General features: G+C 43.8%; 1 protein-coding gene across 2 annotated transcripts in view; it reads right to left on the reverse strand.

The window, feature by feature from the left end:
• TFB1M (transcription factor B1, mitochondrial) overlaps positions 1–4970 on the reverse strand; it is a 57053-nt gene extending 52083 nt beyond the window's left edge. For both annotated transcript variants that reach the window (XM_045842994.1, XM_045842993.1), the window contains exons 1-2: positions 4782–4970; positions 1578–1729 (exon numbers count right to left, since the gene is read on the reverse strand). In XM_045842994.1, the coding sequence (XP_045698950.1) occupies positions 1578–1729; positions 4782–4914 (285 nt within the window). In that variant the 5' untranslated portion in view covers positions 4915–4970. The remainder of the gene's footprint in view (positions 1–1577; positions 1730–4781) is intronic.
• Positions 4971–19072: the final 14102 nt, after the last annotated feature.

The raw sequence follows: 19072 nt of genomic DNA on the forward strand, positions 1-19072 counted from the left end.
GAGGGCGGTTGAGATAAGGTGCATCTGTCTTTCAACTACTCTGTCTTCCATGATCTGCAGCTGAGATCAGAGAGGAGAATATGTACATTAAAATGACAATGAACAGAAATGTGATTCACCTCCCTGCCTAATGAGGAAGAACTGCATATAACAGAAGGTGAGATTGAGGGTAAAGAAGTCTTTTCAAGAACAAAAAAAAAATCAGATGGGTATTCTCTATGTCCAGAAAGGGCTAAATGATTAAACCTGAAGGGAATTAAGTAGTGTTATTCAGTTTATTTATACCATCTCATGACCTCACCAAAAATAATATCACCTACTTTCACCTCCAACTGAGATACAGTTCTTAAAATAAGAAAGCAGTTCAAAGCAAAAATCAATGTTAAATTCCACAGTTGATCACAGAATATGTACCATATACTATTCCAAAATAAATGTATAAATCTGAAAACAATTCTGTCACTAGAGACTGGCAAAATTAAATAAAAGTAAATCATATAATTTCTTAAGGCATGAAAACTGATTATAGCGAAAAGAAAAAAATCACTAGGTTTCTTTTAAAAAAATCAGATGCATGCACAGAAATTTTCACACAAATATTCTCAAACTGTTCTGGCAGAAAGTAAACATTTTCCCATCAATATACACATAAGTAAATATTAGAATGTACTCATTTTAAACCAGTCGGTCCTCTTGTGTAACAATAGTGATGCAGGTAATTTGACAATTCTATTGGACGTAAAGGCCCTTTGGCCACAAAGTGCCCCCAGTGAAGAATTCCCATTGCAAGATCCCTGCTGCTCTATCTGCTAATGTTTTAAAAATATACATCCCTTCTTATTTTAAACCCCAATCTGCCTCCCTCGCTTCCCTCCTATTTGTTCTGATTCTTTCGAGAAGAGCAAAGCAAGTTTATTCTCTCCCCGCCACCCTTTGATAGGCGGCTCTGGATTCCCTCCTTCAGGGCTTCCCTCCTCTAGCTGAACCGTGCCCAGTTCCTTTAAACATTTCTCTTACAACAACAGCACCTACTGTTTTAAAGTCGCACATATCAGTTCACTCACACCTCCTCTTGAATCCATTCGTATAGTATCACTGCATTCTTTCAGTTAAAAAATCCTCTTATACAAATGCCTAAGCTTAGCAAATAGTTTCTCAGGTAAGCCAATGCCTGCCTTCCCCACCTTTTGCGTGTAGAAATGATTTTCAGAACGTAAGTGAAGTTCTCAGAAGTCATGCTGAGTCATTATTACCACTATGTGTTTGCACTCCCGTTTGAGGAATGGGCCGTGACGTGCACGGGTATTGGAGTTTTTTTTGGAAGGTGACACTAAACAGTCAGTGTGTTTCGGCATAAATGACCAAAGCAGGTTTATTCGATCCGGGTCAACAGACCACGTGGGGATGCTTGTTGGAAACACAGCTCTCGAGCCCGCTCCAGACGATGAATCAAAATCCCTGGAATGGGGCCTGGGGAGCTGCGCCCTATGTAAGTAATCCTTGGATTCCGAGGGGTTTAGGAGTCATGGCCTAAAGATCGAAATTGGGCTTTTGGAAAGCCACTTCAAGTATCTCACCTGTAATCCGGGAATGAAGCGACTGTCCTTTTCGACCACCAGAAGTTCAGCGACACTGGCATTGAGAATGGATCTTGTGATTCCCCCGGGGCCGGGGCCCACTTCATACACATAAGCATTTGTCAGGTTGCCAGCTTTCCTTACAATTTTATCTGGAGAAAAGAAGGGTATCTTGATTATCTTGGCAAATTTTGTGTATGGAATTAAAAGTGTAATCAATACAAATTCTTATCAGCCATTACTCAATCAACTAATCCTTTACCCACAGTATTAATCCAATTACTTAACTCTCAGCCTAAACAACACATAGTGGCCATTCATCAGCCTACCTCACCGCTGTGGGGAAGTACCAGTTCTTTAGCAAAAATAGGATTATCATGACAGATTTCTTTAACTTAAATTTAGCCAATATTGTATTTACTGTTCCTCCCCCAAACCAATCCATCCCTATGAAGAATGGCCTGGGTAAGCACACCACTTCTCAACAGTTACTAAACATCGAAATTTTTAATGAACAGGACCAGTTTCACGTTCAGAATCTTCAATGTTGCTGTTTAAGAAGTCCAGAAGCAACAAGTGCTGGCAGTCTCCATCTTGACCTCTAGACATCTGGTTGCTCGTCAATATGGCAACGGCAACAAGGTCCTAGATCATAAGACTTGCAGAAATTTGGATTCTTGGTGGTTCTCAGTTAAAAGTTAAATTTAGCAGTGGAGGTTTTTGAGCTTTGCAAACATGCAGGTTGATATGGAGAAATTCTTATTTTTTTAAATTAATCAACTTCTTTCTAAGTTAGGAGACCTTAAGAAGGCATGGAAAAGCAGATTAATGAGGATTCATGCAACCAGTCATCACTCCTGAAAAACCCATACAGTGGGCTGGTCTACTGACTGAGAGATTAAAATCCAAACTGGGCGTCCTTGAGGAGCAGGAATTCAGCCACTGAAAACATAGCAGCACTTTTTGGCAGTGTTCACTGACACTGTGGAGCCCCATTTTTCTTGTTACTGAGAACCTACCTTTGTGGACTTCAAGGAAAAACTGCCTCTCAACATTTCAAAAATAGCTTTGTCTATGAAGGGTGCAGGGAGGGAAGCCACATCCCCCGACCACCTGTTTGCCACAGGTGCTTTAACTGCTTTCTCAGAACAAATCCTTCCAACGCACTATCCCAGTAACTTCTCTGAACTTTGCCTCTGCCTTGACTGTTTTACTTGGGCAAGGTCATCTAGATGGCAAGCGGACCAGAAGGGGCTCCAGCTCGGGTGTAAATTCTACAGCTGATACAGACCAACGCCTCTGATGCATTAAGCACAGGCATTAGGGAGTAAATTTAATATTCTCCTTTTGGAAAGCAGAGAGCTACGATCATAGGCAGGTCAGTGGCTCCGCCCTGGAACAGTTCAGGCACACTCAAGGACACATGCCATCCAGGAGGCACTGCCCATTCACCGAGCTTGGGTTTCAGCCTTGCTCTGCGCCCACCTGAGCTTCTCACCTTGGTCAAGTACCTTCATTTCCCTTCCTTTTGGTTCCTGTGGAAGAGAGTTTAGTATCCAGATTCTAGAACTTACTCCTGAGGGGGAATAAAGGCTCAATGAGAAAATACAGGCCTGGCTGGTGTAGCTCAGTGGATTGAGCGTGGGCTTGTGAACCAAAGGGTCGAGGTTCAGTTCCCAGTCAGGGCACATGCCTGGGTTGCAGGCCAGGTCCCCAGCAGGGGGCACGTGAGTGGCAACCACACATTGATGTTTCTCTCCCTCTCTCTCCTTACCTTCCTCTCTAAAACTAAATAAGCTCTTTAAAAAAAAAGAAAATACACATGAAGGATTTTTTTTTTAAATGTAGATCTGTATTTTCAGTCCTGAAATTGATGCTTTATACCTAGAATGTGGCTAATGAATGGCAAAAAAGCTGCTTCTGCTTAGTACCAGAAGCAAAGAACTTTAGAGGTGGGTAATGTTTTGAACTCTTGTTGTAGGGTGTTCCTCCAAGTAACAAATTAGAAAAAAAAAAAACACCGAAGCAGCCCTGGCTGGGGTGGCTCCATGGACTGAGTGCTGGCCTGCAAACCAAAGGGTTTGATTCCCCAGTCAAGACACGTCTGGATTGGGGGCCTGGTCCTCCAGTGGGGGGTGGTGTATGAGAGGCAACCAGACATTGATATTTCTCCCTTTCTTTCTTACTCTCTTTCCCTCTTTCTAAAAATAAATAATAAAATAAAATAAACCGAAGCAGAGTTAAGCTATTTTACCCAAAATCATATTGCTACTGGCAGAATAAAAGCTCCAAGCAAGTCTAAGAAAAATGAAGCATCTTAGTCCTGCTTTATGGACGGTATTTCATTGAACTGAAAAATGAACTTTTAGGGTGTGATATACTTTTAGCTTTTAAGAGAAGCCAAATAGGAATATGAAAACCTCAAAAATGGTAAGTGCTCTAACAGTGACACATTTGTAATAAATACATCTTACTCTTGCAACCTCGTCTTTTAGAAGGGAACCTCACTAAGAAATGGTGGTAGTGGTTAAATGAATGTATACATTTGCAAAACTCATCAAACTGTGCTCTTCAAACTGGTGATTTTTACTGTGTAGGAGCGGGATTCCGTAAACTTACTAAACTGTAAGCTCCTGGGGGCAGACTTTGCCTTGTTCACTGTGACTTTGCAGCTCCAACCGCAGCACAAAGCTATTCGATGTGCATTTACCGAATGACTACTTGCGCCCACGAGGACGTCTTAGATGCTAATGAATGTAAACGTCTCAATACTGACGTCTACGAGTGACACTCCCTTTCGACAAGTTATTGATACAATCCCTGCACTAATCTAAGTTCGGGTAACTTTAAACTGCGCGGAAAGTAAACCTAGCCAGCACGTGCAACCCCATTTCAGTGGTAACACATGGAATTTCGACCGTCCACAATCGCCTTCCCCAACACGCGCCCCCTCCTGCCCTCGGGTCTGCTGGGCGTCTGCACCGCCACCCGCACGAGCCCTGCAAACGCACGAGCGCGGGATTCCGTGAGCGCACAACGCGTTCCCCACGCCTGCTGGGCGCGGAGTCTTCCGTACAAAGCGGAGGAAGGACGAGACTAAGGGCGGGTTGTGCAGCTGTGCCTGACCACTGGACGCCCGCCCGCAGGGTCCGCGCGCGACCCACGCCCCCGGAGATGCCGGGAAGACTCTGTTAAGCTATCCACCTGTCAGCCTCAAGTCCAGCAGAAAATTCTGGGAGAGCTGCTTCACCGCTTGCAGTCTGAACAACTTAATGATTTCTCGGATCGTGGGCAACGGCGGAAGACGGAAAGTGGTGAGCGCCCTGGAAGTAGCCATGGGCCTCCGCAGGGCCGCCCAGGCGTCACGCGGCCCTTTCCCCGTGTCTGCACGCACCCGTGGAGGAGGAGCCTGGAGTACTAGGGCCCACCTCCGTACCCACCTCATTGGTCGGTAGTATCCTGTCGGAAACGAAGAGTGTGGACAGGAAATCCGGGCGTTCTCAGGGCGCATGCGCTACGTCCCACTAGGGGCGGTGCAGGCTGGGTGTATGTTGTTTTTCTACCGGAGAGGGCAGTGAAGGACCCTGCGGGAGACTACTCCCGTGGGTGGGCGGGGCCTCCCGTGGGTGGGCGGGGCCTCCCATGGGGCGGGGCCTTGCGGATGGGCGGGGCTGACGGGGTCACGTCGGGAACCCGGAGGGGCGGAGCCGAGGATGCGTGGAGCCCAGCAACTAGCCAGGCTTGCAGTACACCTGGCTGAAAGACATTCTTAATGCCCCTCTGTGAACAATTGCTGAAAAGCTAGTGATTAGAGGACTAGAGGCAAAAATTGTTCGCTAACAATTTTCTCATACGCTTAGATGTTTTTAGGACCTCAGCGCTGCAGGGCCGGATAGCAGTTTTCTAACTTCTCTCAGCCTTAGTTTTATCACCTGTTAAGTGGACCGATGCCCGCCTTAAAATTGTGAGCACTAAACGACAGAGGTCATCTGGTGTGCAAATTCAGGACATAGTTCAATGTTTCAAATGTTTCAGCCTCTCCTTGCAGTAACAGGAAAGCCAAGGATGAAAGGGAAGGAACACAGTAATACTAATAGCTAACATTCATTGAGCTTTTCCCAAAGTACCAGCCTTCACAGCTGAGTGCTTTGCAACTATTATCTCATTAACTGTTAGAAAACAAAGTAAGGCTTAGAGAGGTTCAGCAATTTACCCTAGGCTGCACAGCAAACCAGGTGGACTCGGGATTGGAATCCCTAGGTCTGAGTTCAGAGACTTCTTTTTAAGCAGTGCAGTCAATGTAGAGGTTATTTGACTTGCCTAGGTTGTTATATCCAAGTACAGAAAAAAAAGGCTCAAATATGAGTTCAGACTCTCCATTATACCAGAGACAAAAAGCAAAGAAAGATATTAAAATCTCTGATAGAATTTAGTTTTTCTAACCCTGGTTTTTTGCAAATTGCTGTATTGATCACAATTGAATTTAAAAATTTTGTATTTCTCAGAATAGTAAGTCTAAAATAAAGCTAATGGAAAATCAAATACGTAGATATGATATGGAAAATCCACCCACCTTCTGTTATAACTGTCTTAGAAGGGACTGTGAGATAATCTGACACACTTTCTAGCTTTAGAAAATTGGGATGTGACTCCCACAGAGATAAGATGATTTGTCCAAGGTGGCAAGGAAATGTAGGTCGAAAGCCTACACTCTTCACTCAGAACCCTTTTTGTAACTCAAACACACTATATTTAAGAAGGCATTCATTTGTAGTTATATTCATTGTTTCACTTAGTCCTCACAATCCTATGTAGATGAGATTATTATCTTATTTTACTGGGAAGAAGAAGAGATGAGAACGTCTGACTTGTCCACGGATGCACAGCAAAATACAGAGAAGACTGAACCTGATTTCTTGCTTTTCTAAGTTCTGATCTCATGCACCACACCCTCCCAAGTATTACATTTTATGTTATTTAATTAATGTATGTTAATTTTAGTGTTATTTAAATATATAGAACATATATAGAATATAAACCTGAGTATAAACTTAAGCTTAAAGATTTCATATGATAATTTAACTAGAACACAATTACAATAAGTATAGTATATATGCAAAGGTACAAATCCAACACAAACGATGCTTGATGTTACATCACTGCTCTTAATGCAGGTTTGTTTTCTAAAAAGTTCAGTACCCATGTGCATGTGCCATGTAATGACTGGATTTCCTCATCAGTTTTCTGGGTCCAAACTAACACCAAATCTTTGCTCAGAATTTTTGCCATTGTTTCTTGCCTTTCTCTTAGAAGAACACAGAAGCTACTTAATAAGTCTGCTTGCATCTGTTTTCATTAGCCTGAGACACAACTGAAGGTGAATTGCTTGGCACTAATGCCATCATTGGACACACACATTGTATGGCCATTACCAGGAGAATGTTCAGATGACTCAGAATGTGCCCACATGAATTTTTAAGAGATTCACACCAACATAAAAACGAGACAAAATTTTAAAGAGAGCAAAAACACATTTACATGGAGAATTTGTCCCCAGATATAACTAGGAGGATTCTTGTCTTATATCATTGCCATCTTAAATAATCAGCATTTGTGAGGTTGTGGCCTATTCCTTACAAAGCAGTTTCCCATGTCACTTCACTTACTTCTCATTTGAATCCCATCATGCAGGTTTACAAAGACATTCAGTGAGCATGATTATAGTGCTAGTGTGTCCAATTGATACTCAAGCTATGATCTTCTGACTTTATTATTACCTCTGGTATTGTATTAAGTAAATTGTTGAACTGAATAAAAAAAATTCCACCTTAGGAAAAATCTTCCGAGTTTTTAATAGTTCTGGAGATTTAATTTTTATCTTCATAAGTATCTGATTCTCAGTCTTTTAATTTTCAGAAAATTATGCACAACTCCCTGCAAAACCCGTGAAGTCAGCAGGGGGTGTTTCAGTGGTGGATTTCACATATTAATGCAAACGGCTTTATCCCTTAAAAGAGAAGTATGCAGTTTCATCAGTTTTGAAGCTTTGAAGTATCTGCTTCATCTAGATATAGATTTTAATATGCTAAAATATGATAATTAATACAGAAATTACTAGCTCCACCTATCCGTGAAGATGAAGAATTACAAGTCATTCTAAGTGTTACTAAACTAGACTACAAAATTCTAATTTGCACAAATCCCAGAATGGTTATATGAGAAAATCACTTATTATTTTAGTATTTATTTTAATGTAAACGATATGCGACTTTATTTGGTATAAGTAATTTAGTGTCTACTCATAGAAAAAGCGCTACTTCTAAAAGGTGGTGCTTTTACCAGTTTCTTGAAAGAGACATGAAAGCCACAAAGAGTAATATCTTCCTGCCATGTGGGAATTTGCAGAGAAAATTAAATGTGACTTGGAATTGCCAAATTGAACTTTATAAAATGACTATTATGGCATGTAAAGTGCCCTTTCCTGATAGTATTTTATAATTCTGTATAATATGACTCAATGCTCCAGAGAAATACGAGCTGCGTTTTACACATATTTAGTCTTTTTTAAATAGCTGTTTGATGCCACTGTTCAAAAAGGAATCTAGTGACCTACCTAGAGGGAAGAATAAAATACATGATAATTCTGAGCAGACAGACCAAATACTTATTCTGTGGGGATAGAGGCAGGGCAACTTAAGGAAGCAGCGCAGGTTAATTGCTGGAGAGAACCATGTGACGGTTATACTATATTTTAAATATAGTGTTTTTCACTAATCTAGGCAGTATTTGAAAGCCTGATGATGATCCCCAACTGCCTGTGAATTATTGTCAAGTATCCTAACGGGATGATGAGGATGCGCAACCCTTTCTACTCAGGATGAATCGACTTGGGATTTTCGTACAAAACAACGGAAGTCTTTTTGTCGATCAGGGGTGTCAAACTCATTTTCACCGGGGGCCACATCAGCCCCACGGTTGCCTTCAAAGGGCCGAGTGTAATTTTAGGACTGTGTAAACGTAACTACTCCTTAACAGTTAAAGTGAGAGGTTGGTACTGCCGCTGGACAGAAACAAGGTGCCGGGCCGGATAAAACAAGGTGGAGGGCCGGACTCGGCCCTCAGGCCTGAATCCATCCCTTGTGTTTGCCACCTGTGTTCTAGACGAAGAAAAAGTCAGCACCTGCCAAAGTCACTGTAAAAATAAATTAGCCTGTATTATATTAATAGTTTATTAGTTCGTCTCAACATTTAATTGATGAAAGGTTGAGAATACATGAAGCTGTGGAAATGAATACACTTGCATTTGAGGCTCTTTCATGCATTTACAACTGTTTTGTGAATGGGGAGGTTCTGGGTTCAAAAAGTCAATGGGTCTCCCTGGGCATCTTGGTGAGAGCAAAGGGACCATGGGTGGACTACTAAATAAGGCCACGACTATCCCTTCTTTCTCTGCTCTAGGTCGCCTGTCCTTGCCCGTCTCTGCCTCAGTGCCCAAAGACCCAAGGGTGTAGGCGCAGGCCACAGGAGGAGGGCAGTGCTCCTGGGTACACACCCGGCCTGGGATTCACATCGTTCTGTACAAGTTCATGAGCTGAAATTAATACACAGCGACTGTCTGCCTGTTCTTCCAACAGGGAATGGGTGGGGGAAGAAGGATGGGACGGCTTTCCCGGCCTTGAGGAGGAGGGCCAGAGCACATCTGTCAGTACCTCTTGCCTCTCCTGGAGCTCAGCGTCTTCAGACTGCCGTGGGATTCACCACATTCCTCTGTGCTGCTAGACTTCCGCTCCTCCAAACCATCCAAAATTCGTACTCTTCCTCACTATTCTCTGTAGCTCAATTTATACCATTGCTCCCCGAGTGAATTTCAGCTATTGGGTTAAGTGACCTAGAACAAGCACGCTTATTATTTCCCAGAGAGAATTATGTTACTCCACTTTGGGATCCAGGACCAGGCTGACGTCCCAGTCAAAAGTTTGGATTGACAGCTTCCCTCCTTCACCAAGATAAGACTCCAGACCTAGGTAGTTTCTGCTTCAGCATCAGAGTGGCTGCTCCTAAGGAAGGAGGAGGCGGAGCTACTGTTAACCCTCCCGCTGTAGCTGCTGAAGAAGAGGCAGCCATCCTGGAAGGGGTAAGAAAAGAAGAGTTTGTGGTTCCTACCAATCAACGTGACTTCTATTTTAAAAGAAAAGAAAAGAAAAGAAAAGAGAAAAGAAAAGGAGAGAAATCATACGGCTTTGGAGTCAACGGACCTCTTCAGCTCCTGCCCTCTGTCCAGCCCCGCCTTATGGCCGAACTTGTCCAAAGAGTGCCTGCTGCTCTGACGTTCTCATTTCCTTCAGCTCCCTCCATCCTTACTTCTAAAACCACTGTTGGCAAGATTCCCAAGGACCTCCACATTTCCAAATTCAGAAGACAAGATTCTGATCTCTCCTTACTTAACGTGTGAGTGATTAGAATAGGTAGAGTTATCAATGCTTACTACGGGACATGCTGAGTTCTAGGTGCTTTGCCCATATTCATTTCTAAACATGAACAACACATTGTCTCCTTTCACTAATGCAGAAACCGAGCACAGAGAAGCTGAGTGTCCAAGTGCGCACCACTCTACTCACAGCGGAGCTTGAACTTGGGCATCTGACTGCGGCATCCACACACTTCCTCTCTGGGCCCTGGGGACTCACACCGCGGGCTGGCAGTTAACCTCCCTTTGAAGTCCTGTCCTTTCAACTTTGACCACAGCCCCTGTCTTTCTGACTCAGGCGGGCTGCATCTCCTTTACTGTCAGCAGAACCTTAGGGAGACGTGGCCTCAGAGCTTATACAAATGGTGAGACTCTCTTTAAGAAAAAGAATACAAAGCCCTGGCTGGTATAGCTCAGTGGATTGAGTGCGGGCTGCAAACCAAAGCATCGCAGGTTCGATTCCCAGTCAGGGCACATGCCTGGGTTGCAGGCCATGGCCCCCAGCAACCGCACATTGATGTTTCTCTCTCTCTCTCTTTCTCCCTCCCTTCCTTCTCTAAAAATAAAAATAAAATCGTTAAAAGAAAAAGAATACAAATTATGAATACAAAGTTAGATATGAAAGCCAATATTTATTTGGAATAAGGAAAAATCACAGGATGTGACAAATATTTAATGACAAATAACACAAACCTCACAACATACAGAAAAGTAACATATTTTTACTAACTACTTTCAGACTTTGATAATTTTCCCCTACATATTTGGGAAGTGAATTCTTTGTTTGTCTCCTCATGTGATAATAGTTAGCAATTTTTCCATAGAGAGACTGGAAAGATCAGTTTGTTTTTGCACTGCCATGATTGATTACTATTTGGTTTTCATTTTTGATAGATTAGAAATATTTCTGATGGCTTCCCTAATCGTTTTTGTGTATGTCATGTACATTGTTAGGATTGCTGTTGGATTTGGAGAAATCTCTGTTAAGGTTGTTTTTTTTTGCATGTGTGATCTGCATGTTTTTTGGCATTCTAAGTTTCTTGTGCAGTGTTTAATTTTAAATACTTTGAATGAATGACACTCATTAACCAATTTGTCATAGGTGTCCTCATTGTAGTGATGTATTGTGAGTTTATATTATATTAATTGATGTCAGTATTTGGTGTCAAATAATCAAGACACTTAATTTTTTCCAATGTGTGACTCACTCCTCTTTATGAATTGGGTTATCAAACAATCCATAAGCCTATTCATTACTTCTACTCAATTTATTTATTCTTCCTTATAAATTACTGCATTTGGTATGATGGATTTTTTATTGCATTTCACATCTTGGTATAGACATAATTTCTATTGATTTTATTGCTTTATATATCACTCTATTGCTTTTGTTTCTTATCCCATTGCTTTTTAAATCTAATTTTCTCTCAGTTTGTTAAATACATAAAATTTAAAGACAGCAGAAAGCACACTCCATATTTACACAAATCAGGAGTCTAATTTTGCATTGGTTTTACTGGAATGTCCTAAAACATCTTTTCAAATTTCAGTTAAAACTTTCTAACTCAGTTTCCCCCTTCACCAAATCCCCGAAGTGTTCTCCCTAACCCGAATACCACCTGGGGATTCACAATGGTCTTGGCTGCGGTTAGCACGCCTCACGTGGGCCAATGTTACAAAAACATACGGCCAAGTGCGTACGTTTCCGGGGCTCCTCCCCTGCAGGCCCTTGGAAGAGGCTCGTTCCAGAGAAAGTTTGGACGCTTACACTCCCCGGGCTTCATGGTCACTCTGCCCCCGCGCAGGAATAAGGGCCGCACTGCACAAGGGCATCCGGGCGACACTGTAATTGTAATTGCAGGACTGGCCACGCCTCCAAGGCCAAACAAGGGCTTCTCTACAGTGTGAGCGTCACATCCTGCATCGCCTCCAGATCGGATCCCGAGGCAGGGATGTGGATGGTGGTTTGCACGGGAGGGAATCCCACCAAGCACAGATGAGCAGATGGGTAAGGGAGAAAGCCAATGGAATGTGGCTCCAGAGTAATTTAATGTTAGGGTTCTAGGGACACCGAAGCCTCCATCCCACTGAGGACCATGAAAAAGTGAGTGAAACCCAACTCAGAGTTTTCCCACCGGAAGCTGGGGAGGCACCCAAAACCCTCCGCACCGGAGGTTGCAGGGAAGGAGGGAGCTGCTAGTTTGCCCAGAACCACAGCTGCAGGTGCGCTCAGGCTGGGCTCTTGCTGGGCAAGAACCCGCACCCCCGGCTCTGTGTGACCCCCATTCCACTCATGGTTATTTAGAGTGATAAGGGATCTTCCATGTTCCAGACCTTTCTTATTTTAAGACGACCTTGAGGTTAGAGGACAGGGGGTTGAAAGGCAACGTGGTATCATTCCAACTTGCCAAGGATAGTTCTCTAACCCACACGATTAAATTTTGCCATTAAGACATTCTGAGCTAGAGATACAACATTTTCCTTAAGCTAAATGAGAGCATAGGAGGAATTTTTAACTCCCTTTACTTAAAATCATGACCTCTTAAGTATAAAGAAAAGGGGGGAGAGATTTTTGTAGACGCCAACAAGGATCCACTCATTCACAAGAATGAATTTTTTCTTTCTGAGGGCTCCCGGGCTGCGGACTTATCCATTGGGAGGAAGGCAAACGGGACCACTTTATCCTCAGATGCTGCGGTGGTCTCCTGTTAAAGCCTGGAAGTACGATGCTTCCGGCGAGAAACAAGCCGTTTAAAATGAGACTGGTTTAGTGGGAGAGTGGGTGCCAGGCCAAGTGTGGTGCCAACAAGCTCCGTGAAGCTCGAGAAGCCATTTCCCTTCTTTTTTGTGCCTCAATTTCCTCCTCCTTTTGCTAGAAGCCTGAATTGTTTGACTTGGACACTCACTTTCCGCTCTGAGGTTCTGCGATGGAAGAAAGTCAAGGGTGTAGCACGTCAGGAGGCGTGAGTCCTATTGTAGCGTTGTGGGCTTGGCTGAAGGAGTGAACCTGTTTTGACCTTCAGTTTTCCCATCTGAAAAATGTTGGATATTCCTCTGCTGGATGTCATCCAATGGAAAAAATGTGGGGGGAAAAATCTGGAAGGATGCGTCGAAGTAAGCCCAGCCTGGCCACTAGGTGGCGATCTTGTTCCATGTGAAGGAAGATTTTTTTATAGCTTTTACCAATATTGCTCAAGTTTGCATGAACTAAGCACAGTGAAGAAAGATTTTTGAAGGGATACTGAAATAAAATCAGGTCAGCAAAAACCCCAGAATGGTCGAGGGATGACAACAAACAACAATACCAAATAAGAGACGTAAAACTCTCTCGTCAAGGTAGTAAAACGTGGGGCGGGGTGGGTGGGAAATTGTGTTTGGATATTATTTAAAAGAGTATAGGGAGAGGAGTGCAATGTGAACTTCTATAGTTTCCCAAACACCTGGCTTAAAAGTTCACTCTGGCATTTAAAGATTTAACTTGCAGAATAACCGAACACCTTAGAACTGTACCAGAACATCAAAGTCTACACCTGCAAAATCTGAACCAAATCAATGAACGTGCTACTTCTTTTGTCAAATCGAAGGGAAGCATGTAGAGTGATTGCAATCCTGTCCCACTATTTTAACATTAAAGAAAAGGAACCCATGAACAACTTTTGAGCTCTTTTGCACGTCATGGGAGAAAGTGGCCTCCAGCAGGTGACCCAAGCTTACCTTTCGAGTTTAAAGTGCTGGCCCCTGGAGTCCCTGGCCTGCCTGGGTATCTGCAGAGCCTGGAACCCAGGTCCCTCTGTCTGTGGAGATCAACGAGGAATGGGGGGAGGATACAGGCTGTGTGACCACAGCTCTGCCCACCTCTATCTCTAGAAAAGGTTAAAATCCCAAGAAAATGACCATCTCCTCAATACAGCACCCGTGAGTGTAAAGGGGCCACCCAGGGCCTCAAGGAAGAGGGTAATGGCAGAGAAACTGGATGTTAGCCCAAAACCATCACATTCTCCAGTATTGCACGGTAAACCGAAAGCGCGTGGCCGGGGGATGCAGAGGCCTTGGCCTGGCATTTTCCACTGCTGACTCCTGGGCTCGCCTTCCCCAGGCTCTCCTCCCAGTTCCCCCTGACCCTCCCTCCCAGGATGGACACAGGTTTCTTCCGAAGGCCAAAGTGTGGTCCTGCGGCTTCGGTTGCCATGGCTGCTGCTTTTCTCCCCTTTCCTTTGATACTGTTGCCATTAGTTTGCATAATCCTCTCACAGGAGGATGTCTCCGTTCAAAAGGGGGAAAAAAAGTTATATTGCTAAGTAACCTTTAACAATGAATAGCATTCATTATGCATTTGCTTAATGACACAAAGGCATTGTTTGCTCTATTTCAGGTGATAATAGCAAATCAAAGGCACCGAGACCAGAGCGTACTTTGGAAGAGCCAGCAGAGACTGTATGGAAATAATGCTTAGCATTTACGTTGCACTTTATACTCTCAATGGACTCTGTGATTATTAATTAATTATCCCACACAATAGCTCTAGGAGGAAGGTCAGGATCATCAGCTCTGTTTTACAGTTGAAAAATCAGATAGCAGTTAAGCGATCTTCCTCCCTCCCCTCCAACGTGGAAAGACCTCGTGTCGAAGCAGACCTAGGGGTGGGGACTGCAAGTAAATTGTGAGGTGGCTAAAGGATAAACAGGCCAGAGCTGCCCCTTGTGGAGATTCCATTTCCTTTGATCTGTCTTTTGAAAACCCTCCAGACAGAATTACGTTCTGGACTTGCATGCTGACTCCCCCTGAAGCATGCATGGTTCCTCTCGTGTACCTGTCTTTTCTGCATATCCACTGCTTCGTACAGAATGTCGTTGCCTTTTCATTCATTCATGCATGCATGCATGCATTCGATGAACCTTACTAGAGTACTTCATGTAGTTGAAATGGGATATGGAAATGAAAACAAAAGATTTTTCTAATGATTCTTTCCTCCAGGAACTTTATCTGCTAGTACCTCCTAGTACACACACACACACACACACACACACACACACACACAGGGCAGTGGAGGAGGAAGGAGACCAGTCGCCCTTGTGGAGTCAGGAAGGACCACACTGAGCCGGTGAGGCCCAGCCGCCCTCTGCTCCCTGTCTTTCGTCTTTTGTTTAGGCAGCAGGGCTCCCAGAGACCTGGGGCCGAGAAGGTGTAAATAAGGTGTCCTGACGTTGGCTGCTTCTCACTTTTGCCTTAGGCCAGGCCTTCTATGGGCTAATCTGATGAACTCACGTTCTGTACATTTTAGGTGTTTGTGAATGTCTTTCCTTCGTACAGGACTGTAAACAATTTGAAAATGCGAGCTACTTCCTAGCGGTGTGGAAGGGCACCATGTATCCAGTGCCCACTCTGTTCCGTGCAGTGCAACGCTGACCTTGACCTTGCTGACGCCTCCCAACAGCGTTGAGGCAGGTGTTGTCCATATCCTTGTCCTTTTTGACAGTTGAGGAAAGAGAGATTCGGAAAGGTTAAGTCATTCGCTAAAACCACATAGTCCTTTCAGCTGTTAAATGGAAGTGAGTGACCTATGTTTTGCGCTAAGTACAGAGATCCAAACGGTGAGCGAAACAGACATGTTCTCTTCCTATTTTTACCTTCCCGTCCACGGGGGAAGGCAGACATTAATCAAGCGTAACCGTATGTCAACATCTAATTGCAACCTGTGATAAAGTCTCCGGAAGAAAACTGAAAGGTACCATCGAGGAGATGGTAGCGCAATGTGACCTGAGCGGGTCACAGACCAACAGGGCTGGGGACAGATGTGGGGGGGAGGCCAAGGTCAGGAAGCTTGACCTTACCTGGAGGCAGCGTTTTAAAAGATTAACGGGTGTTAAGTAGGCCTTCACGTAGGAGGGAGCTGGGAGTATCTGAGAAGCCGAAAGCAGGTCTGCTGGGCAGAAGAGGGCAGAGGTGTGTTGAGGGGGAGAGATGCCTGGAGAAGGAGGCGGGGCCTGATCTTGAAGGACCTTGCAAGCGAGGGTAGAATTTCACGTGTAGGAACACTAGGTGGTGAAGGGTTTTGAGCAAACGCATGCCTTGATCGGAGGAAACGTCAGCCTGGGTGAGGTGGGGAGACTCCATGGAAGGAGAGCCCGAGTGCAGACAGGGCAACTGGTCAGGCAGGCGCTACAGCAGTCTGGTGTGAGACTGGGTGAGTCCAGGGTGATGGCGGTAGGCGTGGGGAGAAGACACCTTGGTGGGTGAGGTATTTGGAAAATCAAGTGCACAGTTCTTGGTGATGGGTGGGGAGAGGCGGGGTGGGGAGGGAGAGGCAGGTGTGAAGGCTCCTGGCTCGGTTGAGCGAGGGACTGGAGACGTATCCTGGAGGGGACCAAGGGTTTGGGGTGGGTTCTCCAGTAGCTGAAGAGGCAGAATTGGCATCGAAATCTGCTTCTCATCAAAATACGCTCTGTCCCCCGAGGAGAAGCAGAGTTTGCCATCCCAAAATATGTCTTTTTAAGATAGTGATTATATCTAAGAAATGAAAAACCCAAACCTGCTCCCTGTCTGTAAGAATTTTAGGGAGCTGCTCCAGGAAGGGACCTATTATTATAATTAACTATAGTTTAATATAAATTCATGTAATAGGGAGGAACCCAGCAAGACCTGTTTGATGAAAATCCTCCCTGTCCCATTTGTGCACCAAACATTTGCTTTTCCATTCCCATGTGGATTCCCTTGCTGCCCTTGGACGCAGCCCCCAGAGCCTGTGACACCTTGGCTCAAGATGGCATCTAAGCCTTAACTACCCCATAGGGTGCCCCTGTATATATATACACAATATATTTGGTTATTCTCTCCTAGTAATCTGGTTCACATTGATTTAATCACTAGACCAGCTGGAAGAAACTACAAGGGCAGAAGAAAAAATTATTTCCCTCCTCACACCCTACAACAATCCCATGTTTACAGAAATCCAATGTTGAGTTGCACTTCTAGCTGGCTAATAGGATCAGCTTCCATGGCCATTACTGCCATCTTTACCTTTATTGTCTAATCAGTTAGTGACCTCAGTAGAAATGTCCATCAGGCAGGAATGGAAGGGATATCTTTTTGGGGAAAGGGCTGTCTCTGATTCTCCAGACTTTGCTGTTCAGCCGTCAGGCAGGGAGCCTGTGGTTCAGAGTGTCAGGCTTTAAACACTTGCCCGTGACTTGCCGTCTCCGTAAATCTGGGCACGTTCCTTAACCCGTCTGAGCCTCCCTTCCCCTCTGTAAAGAGGGGATTATAATAATACCTTCTCCGTCCCGAGGCCGCAGAAAGAGTGAGGGCTGCGGCTAGGTTACGGGACACCTTCATGTGAATCAGACAAGGTTGCCATGCTCAAGTAAAAAATCTTTTTGAAGTTAGTATATTACATATTTCTCATTAATTACAATGATACAAACATGAAATCGTTCTGATAAGTAATAAAAATCATCAAACATAATACAATATACAATTTGAATTTTTAATCACAATAATTAGAAAATCAAATTTTAAAATAATAGATATGTAACAAGTCAAAAATTTTAATAACAGTTAATTAGGAAATTTCCATAGCAACAAATAAACAAGCCCTCTAATGTAATTACCAGCTCATTAGGTAGTAATCTCTAATTTATGTCAATTTAATTCTTACTTTGTATATTATTAATGCTAAATTAATATTAGTTATTATCAGTTATTTGTATCATAATGAAATTGCCTGTATTTAAAGTAGCTCCTCAGTCCCTCTTAGTACAGAATACAAGTGGCAGAGTATATAACCTACAGTATATTGATGCTGATATACTTTTTTAAAAAGTTAAAGATACTAATCAACCACTACTTTAGTGAGAAAAACAAGCCCTTATTTAGGAACACGGGTTATTTCAAAGGTTGTTAGATCATCAAGATCTTTTAATTAAACATATTCTTTTTTTGTAAATCCAAGCTGAAAGTGATGCACATAACAATTCTATTGAAAAAAGACCTTTTACAGTCACCTGCCACAAAAGCGCCTTAATAAATATACAGTTTGCTCATCTTTGAAGTTAACAAAGTTCTGGTATCAATGCAGAGATGTTTCATAATTGTGAATTGGTGCTGCTGTGACAGTCTCCTCCTCAGACAAGCTACTTTCGTGCAGTGACAACCTAAACCACTGGGTACAGTGACTCTGGGAAGGATTAATAGGAGACATAACGTTAGCTTTTTATTTTAAGTCATTAAACCTACATAGTACGGGAGGGGTTTTAGGGTTACCAAGCGCTTGTCCAAGTCCTGCTTCTTTTTTGATCGGAAGTGGCTGTGCATCGTCCAGGAGGGTATTGCAGTTTAGCGGGCGATGCTCAACTCAGTGGTGCAACAGCTTTCCCAGGTCACACCTCCTCCTGTCTTCGTGGCAGGATTTCAGCAGGCGTCCTTCTGATTCTGGGAGGCGCCGAGCTTTGCTCTCAGCGGGCGTTGATGGCTCCTTCTCGGACCCACTACAGAGCAAAGGCCACACCGTGGTTTGTTTCACCGTTTTTCTCCAGCCCTTTCACGGCAGCAGGCTGCAGAAGGAACCCCAACGCTGACTGCGAACACAGACATAACTGGTTGCCCCAGTGGGCGTTTATATTGGGATATTCAAGGAAAAGAGGCGGGAATCATGTCATCCTTAGAGGTAAATAATATATATATATATATCAATAGAACTTGGCAACATTATTTAAAATGACTTAGGAGAAAAAAAGAGTCAGAGATACGGGATTTTTTTTTTTAGGTAGTCAAGATGGTATTTAGCCCCAAAGCTTCCATTACGATCAGAAGAATGTGAGTGTGTGACCAGAAGAAGGGCCTCAGGAAGTGAAGGGGACGAGAGGGCCACTGATGCGGCAGGCAGCAGTATGGCAGACAAAGGTGAGGACTTTGAGTTGAAGTTCAAGGCTGAAGGCATGGGAATGCGATGAAAGCAGAGAAACAGCTAAGCTGTTGAAGCCGAGCCCGACACCCCTGCACGCTGGCGTGGACGTGGGTGGGGTACGAATGG

This window comes from Phyllostomus hastatus, unplaced genomic scaffold (genome assembly GCF_019186645.2).
Source record: "Phyllostomus hastatus isolate PE091 unplaced genomic scaffold, TTU_PhHast_1.1 phas_contig_40, whole genome shotgun sequence".
Classification (NCBI taxonomy): Eukaryota; Metazoa; Chordata; class Mammalia; order Chiroptera; family Phyllostomidae; genus Phyllostomus; species Phyllostomus hastatus.